Source organism: Salvelinus alpinus, chromosome 24 (genome assembly GCF_045679555.1).
Source record: "Salvelinus alpinus chromosome 24, SLU_Salpinus.1, whole genome shotgun sequence".
NCBI classification, from domain to species: domain Eukaryota; kingdom Metazoa; phylum Chordata; class Actinopteri; order Salmoniformes; family Salmonidae; genus Salvelinus; species Salvelinus alpinus.
In genome coordinates this window covers 45,363,091-45,370,272 of record NC_092109.1, presented here as the reverse complement: position 1 = coordinate 45,370,272, position 7,182 = coordinate 45,363,091, and the positions used below count along the sequence as shown (strand labels likewise).

Here is a 7,182-nt window from a genome sequence, read left to right as displayed (position 1 = left end):
ATTTGCTTTTATTTTATAATATAATTCACAAAAAGTGACGTTAGCTGATGGAAGATGTATTCAATTCAAATGGCTTTATTGGTATGGGACACAAAGATAATCTTACTGAACAAAACGTATAAGATATCCCAAACCTGTGTTTACCACAGACCTTATTGTCGGCGTTTATTTTAAAACAACCTTAATTTCCCCAATAGGCATTGTCCAACGAACCATGATGCAGTTAGTGCCTACAAAAAGACGCCATTGCTATTTCTCGTTTGTCTGAAATATTTGATAGAATAAATATAAAAAAATACGGGTACTTCCGTTGGCTGAAACGAAATGGCTGCCTTCCACTGCAGAGCATATTTTGCGCGCTTCGTAGCATTTTATTGATATGCTGTCGTGTGTTTACAGATATAGTCTAATTTGTTTCGGATAAGGAGCAAACATGTTTAAAAAAGCAAAGAGATCAAATTTAAGACGGAGAAATGAGTCGGACGAGGACGAGAAAGAGGAAAGTCAGCCAGCCCAGCCGCCATGCGGGCCTTTCGCCGAGGATAACCCGATGCTCGATGCCCCCAGCACAGACACCTTCTCCGGGGTTAGCATGGACGTGCACCACGGCAACGGGTTTCAGTCAAAGGCCATAAAGAAGGAAAAGAAAACCCGGGATGCAGGGGGAGCCCCGAAAGCCAGTTTGCTGAGCTTTGACGACGATGAAGGTAAAGTTAACGTTGGCTAGTTAGTTAGCTCGAACTGATTACCGGTAAGGTGAGCTAGCTAATCTAGCTAGCTAGTTAACTTTGGCTAACTTTAGCTAGCTAACTAACCCGTTAGCTAACTATTTCAGCGGATATTTAACTACCTAACGTTAATAAGTGGCCTCTTGATTCAATACTGTGCTTCCGAGCTGACGTATTGAAGTGTTGACAATTTGACATTGTCGAAACATTGTCAAAGTTTCTACATAGTGCGGGTTGGCCAAGTTAACTAATGTCAGTCAGCTAACGTTACAGTAACTAGAAGATTCAAGGTTGTAAACAACATAGTTAGCGAAGTTAAAACTAGTTAACAGCCATTGGTTGCATCCAATCTTCTCAGAATGGTTGTTTGTTTGCTTCATCGTTTACGCGGACGTTATCTAACCTCTCTCTCTCTCGTGTAGACGAGGCGGAGGTATTCAGAGTAAAGAAATCTAACCACAGCAAGAAGATCGTCAAGCAGCTGAAGAAAGAATACAAGGAAGATCTGGAGAAGGTGTGCTATGTTAAACAAGAGTCCAACACCGGTAAGACATCACACCTGTACTTTTGTGTATGTGCGCGTCCATCGTATGTGGTTGCTCATCGTGTGTGTTAGGGATATAACATTCACCTGTACACACCAGTCTGTTCAAATCTAGCATGCATCTGTCAGGAAATCCACTCAAAACAATTTTGTTGTTGCTCAAATTATTTTCTTTAACTTCTGAAAATACCAGCGTTTTATTAGTTGTATATAGGCGATACACATGGTAAGAATATATTTATTAACTAGGCAAGTCAGTTAAGAACAAATTCTTATTTCTTATTTACAATGACGGCCTACCGGGGAACAACTGCCTTGTTCAGGGGCAGAACGACAGATTTTTGTCCTTGGGGATTCGATCCAGCAACATTTCGGTTACTGGCCCAACGCTCTAACCACTAGTTTACCTGCCGCCCCTCCACTCTAACCACTAGTTTACCTGCCGCCCCTCCACTCTAACCACTAGGCTACCTGCCGCCCCTCCACTCTAACCACTAGTTTACCTGCCGCCCCTCCACTCTAACCACTAGGCTACCTGCCGCCCCTCCACTCTAACCACTAGGCTACCTGCCGCCCCTCCACTCTAACCACTAGGCTACCTGCCGCCCCTCCACTCTAACCACTAGGCTACCTGCCGCCCCTCCACTCTAACCACTAGGCTACCTGCCTCCCCTCCACTCTAACCACTAGTCTACCTGCCGCCCGTCCACTCTAACCACTAGGCTACCTGCCGCCCCTCCACTCTAACCACTAGGCTACCTGCCGCCCCTCCACTCTAACCACTAGGCTACCTGCCGCCCCTCCACTCTAACCACTAGGCTACCTGCCGCCCCAGGTTCCTTCTGGACAATTCAACATTAAGAAAAGATAAGAATACAAACATAAAGTAAATGGCAGTAGAAAAAAAACATTTTAGCCTAAGTATAATACAGTAAGGCACAATTCATGGTCCGGTATTTACACGTGTATTAGGGAAGGGAGAGATGGGGGCAACTGTATGAATTGAACAGTATACTACGAGTCTGCTAACAGCAGTTGTGATGTTTGTGTGTACCTATTACCGCCACAACGACGGTCACGAGTCATAAAGGCAGTCAAATTCCATGTGACCGTTTAGTCACGGTGATTAGGCTTCTCCAAGATCTGATGCTGCTGCCGGTCATTTGGCTCCCAAGTGGCGCAGCGTTCTAAGGCACTGCATCTCAGTGTAAGAGGCGCCACTACAGTCCCTGGTTCGAATCTAGGCCTGAATCACAGCCCGGCCGTGATTGGGAGTCCCATACCATGGCGCATAATTGGCCTAGCGTCGTCCAGGTTTAGCCGGGGTAGGCCGTCATCGTAAATAAGAATTTGTTCTTAACGGACTTGCCTAGTAAAATAAAAAATTGAAGAATTAGTAGCCTACCAAACTTGCTAACTGCCTGGTACTCGGCGCTCTTATTGTTCCTCAAATCACTCTGACATCAATGCAAATGAGTTTGAAAATCTAGTCAAACACTTCATGAGAGCTCATGTTGCGCAACATTTCTAAAGGCTATGCAATTGTGTGAGAAAACAGAGTGATGGCCTCTACTAAAAAGAGGATCGCATCAGCTTTCTATAGGCTAGGCATACTATTTATTTCTCCACTTTCCTAATATTAAGCACATTGCTTGTATTTACAACAGGAGTATAGGCTACCTGGCTGGCATGAAAATAAACCACAGGTAAAAGCGTCCCCTATTTAAGGGCATAGATGACATGTATTTTTCCCGTTGCCCCTGTTTCGATACAGGTGCGTGATAATGGTCCATTCTAATTCAAAACAAATGCCACATACATTATTTAGTACATGACGAAATCGAGAATAGTCCCGATGGGTAACAATATTAGCGTTTCACTTGTGAATGATGCTCAGCATAAGAAACGATGCCGTTTTTAGCGACTAGTTCGAATCATAGTCGCACACCTCATGTAGCCTAGCCCATAGGCCTATATGTTTTAATAAGGTCAGTATCACACCTCATGTAGCCTAGCCCATAGTCCTATATGTTTTAATAAGGTTAGTATCACACCTCATGTAGCCTAGCCCATAGGCCTATATGTTTTAATAAGGTTAGTATCACACCTCATGTAGCCTAGCCCATAGTCCTATATTTTTTAATAAGGTTAGTATCACACCTCATGTAGCCTAGCCCATAGGCCTATATGTTTTAATAAGGTCAGTATCACACCTCATGTAGCCTAGCCCATAGTCCTATATGTTTTAATAAGGTTAGTATCACACCTCATGTAGCCTAGCCCATAGTCCTATATGTTTTAATAAGGTTAGTATCACACCTCATGTAGCCTAGTCCTATATGTTTTAATAAGGTTAGTATCACACCTCATGTAGCCTAGTCCATAGTCCTATATGTTTTAATAAGGTTAGTATCACACCTCATGTAGCCTAGCCCATAGTCCTATATGTTTTAATAAGGTTAGTATCACACCTCATGTAGCCTAGTCCATAGTCCTATATGTTTTAATAAGGTTAGTATCACACCTCATGTAGCCTAGTCCTATATGTTTTAATAAGGTTAGTATCACACCTCATGTAGCCTAGCCCATAGTCCTATATGTTTTAATAAGGTTAGTATCACACCTCATGTAGCCTAGCCCACAGTCCTATATGTTTTAATAAGGTTAGTATCACACCTCATGTAGCCTAGCCCATAGTCCTATATGTTTTAATAAGGTTAGTATCACACCTCATGTAGCCTAGCCCATAGGCCTATATGTTTTAATAAGGTTAGTATCACACCTCATGTAGCCTAGCCCATAGTCCTATATGTATTAATAAGGTTAGTATCACACCTCATGTAGCCAAATCATTTCTAAAAATGAAGCACATTAATCCCCTTTACAAGGGTTGTAGAGCCTAACCGGCATATATAAGCAATGTGTGAGTTTCAAGTTTGGGGAAGATAATTCCCCATAAAAATTCCCATTTATAATAAAAGCATTACATGCATAATCACATTTGCGGTCACTTTTGATAATGGTGTTTTAACGCTAATCAAACATTCGTGCTTGTATCCTACTATCATGTACACATCGCTGCGCTTATAATGTGAATAAATAGCCTAACAGTTTATCAACATTTTAAGCTAAACGTTCTGATCTGTTGTCAGTCACATTGCATAAAAAAGTTTTATAGTGGTTGTATTAATTTGGGATCTATCGCATCCCACAACTGTCCCAGACTATGTTTGGAATATTTATTTATCGTGCAGAATAGGTCGACTTTTGAACTATGGGGGGATAGGAACTGTTTGTACTATTGACATAGGCTAGTGAGTTTGTTGTTCGTTAGGCCTGATCATCTTGTTGGATGAGAGGCTAGTGAGTTTGCTGTTCGTTAGGCCTGATCACCTTGTTGGATGAGAGGCTAGTGAGTTTGTTGTTCGTTAGGCCTGATCATCTTGTTGGATGATAGGCTAGTGAGTTTGTTGTTCGTTAGGCCTGATCACCTTGTTGGATGAGAGGCTAGTGAGTTTGTTGTTCGTTAGGCCTGATCATCTTGTTGGATGAGAGGCTAGTGAGTTTGTTGTTCGTTAGGCCTGATCATCTTGTTGGATGAGAGGCTAGTGAGTTTGTTGTTCGTTAGGCCTGATCATCTTGTTGGATGAGAGGCTAGTGAGTTTGTTGTTCGTTAGGCCTGATCACCTTGTTGTTCGTTAGGCCTGATCATCTTGTTGGATGAAAGGCTAGTGAGTTTGTTGTTCGTTAGGCCTGATCATCTTGTTGGATGAAAGGCTAGTGAGTTTGTTGTTCGTTAGGCCTGATCATCTTGTTGGATGAAAGGCTAGTGAGTTTGTTGTTCGTTAGGCCTGATCATCTTGTTGGATGAAAGGCTAGTGAGTTTGTTGTTCGTTAGGCCTGATCATCTTGTTGGATGATAGGCTAGTGAGTTTGTTGTTCGTTAGGCCTGATCACCTTGTTGGATGAGAGGCTAGTGAGTTTGTTGTTCGTTAGGCCTGATCATCTTGTTGGATGAGAGGCTAGTGAGTTTGTTGTTCGTTAGGCCTGATCATCTTGTTGGATGAGAGGCTAGTGAGTTTGTTGTTCGTTAGGCCTGATCATCTTGTTGGATGAGAGGCTAGTGAGTTTGTTGTTCGTTAGGCCTGATCACCTTGTTGTTCGTTAGGCCTGATCATCTTGTTGGATGAAAGGCTAGTGAGTTTGTTGTTCGTTAGGCCTGATCATCTTGTTGGATGAAAGGCTAGTGAGTTTGTTGTTCGTTAGGCCTGATCATCTTGTTGGATGAAAGGCTAGTGAGTTTGTTGTTCGTTAGGCCTGATCATCTTGTTGGATGAAAGGCTAGTGAGTTTGTTGTTCGTTAGGCCTGATCATCTTGTTGGATGAAAGGCTAGTGAGTTTGTTGTTCGTTAGGCCTGATCACCTTGTTGGATGACGAAAAGTAAAAAGGCATGGATTTTTTTTTGGGTGCATTACGGCCACAAAGGGGATACAGCCGTGAAATTCGAGGCATTATCAAGTGCTTGTCAAATTGTGAATGAGAGACTGATGAAGTGTGTACAGCCTGCGCATAAAAACAAAGCAGAGCTCATGCCTTTCAGCTACTTTTTTCAAATCATCATTAGTCTCTCATCATGCAGCCTTAGAATGCATTAAAAATCAAAACATATAGCCCAACGTTTGTAGAACAACTAAAATTACATTAATGACTCTAAATTAAGCATTTAGGAAGACCTGTTTCTTTGTTAACCACTCAACACAGAATAGCCGTCTGTCCTCCCTCAAATCGCTTGGAGAAAATATCCTGTCTATTTTATTTAGCTTTGTTCAATTGTATTCTTCATACTATAAAATAATGCCACGGAATTATAAGCAAATCTGTGTGTTAACATGCACTGTGTATTAACGTGTGTGTGTTTGTATTAACATGCTTTGTGTACCCCCCTCCCTCTCCAGACGTGTGGTCCCAGCCCCTGGCCTCCATTAAAGAGGAGCCAGCCAGCAGGGCAGGCAGTGAGCAGGGAGAGGAGGAGATGGAAGTGGACAGTACTGATGAACAGGAGCCTAAGACACACAGCCAGAGCCTCACCTCCAAGACTCCCACTACAACTGCAGCAGGAGCCTTCTCAAACACCAGCACATTGTCCACGCTCAGCAACCTACGTCCAGGTAATGGTGGAAATGGTGGTTTCCTGAATGACACTCTATTCGCTTTGGCCTCTGGTCAACAGGTGACTGCAGTACGTCAACAGTTGTAATAGTCTGAGGCAAGACGAGCCTTTTCCAAACACCTGCACCCTACTACCAGGTGATGGTGGAGAGTCCCAAATTAAATCATGTTCCCTGTATAAAGGGAAAGGGGGATACCTAGTCAGTTGTACAACTGAATGGCTTCGACTGAAATGTGTCTATCGCGTTTACCCCTCTGAATCAGAGAGGTGCGTGGTGGGGGGGGGGGGGGGGGCTGCCTTAATCAACATCCACGGCGCCCAGGGAACAGTGGGTTAACTGCCTTGTTCCGGAGCAGCTGACCTTGTCACCTCGGAGATTCGATTTCGGTTACTGGCCCAACGCTCTAACCACCAAGCTACCTGGCGATAGTGGTGCACTATCAGGCTACATTAACGCGTTCAGGTAGAGAAGTGTTTCTCAGCCTTAGTAGAGACTGACACGTTGAGTTATGGTCAATTTTTCCTTGACGGACTGCTTACTTTCAACTGTCCGACTGTGGGGAGAACCGACGGTATAATGTCTTATCTCATCGCTGACTTTTAAAGATGAAGTGAAAGGCTCAAATCAACCAACGACGTTGTTTAACATGTCGATGTTAGGTCGCCTTGTAGTGCTGAGCGATTAGAGCTTTTTGAGGTCGGTTTTGGTTCGAATTAATTAACAGAAATTCTCACCGTT

At 43.2% G+C, this 7,182-nt stretch overlaps 1 protein-coding gene across 2 annotated transcripts in view; it reads left to right on the top strand.

The window, feature by feature from the left end:
- Positions 1 to 292: 292 nt before the first annotated feature.
- Positions 293 to 7,182, top strand: part of paxbp1 (PAX3 and PAX7 binding protein 1) — a 60,686-nt gene continuing 53,796 nt past the window's right edge. For both annotated transcript variants that reach the window (XM_071365001.1, XM_071365002.1), the window contains exons 1-3: positions 293 to 707; positions 1,151 to 1,273; positions 6,229 to 6,441. In XM_071365001.1, coding sequence (XP_071221102.1) covers positions 434 to 707; positions 1,151 to 1,273; positions 6,229 to 6,441 — 610 coding nt within the window. In that variant the 5' untranslated portion in view covers positions 293 to 433. The remainder of the gene's footprint in view (positions 708 to 1,150; positions 1,274 to 6,228; positions 6,442 to 7,182) is intronic.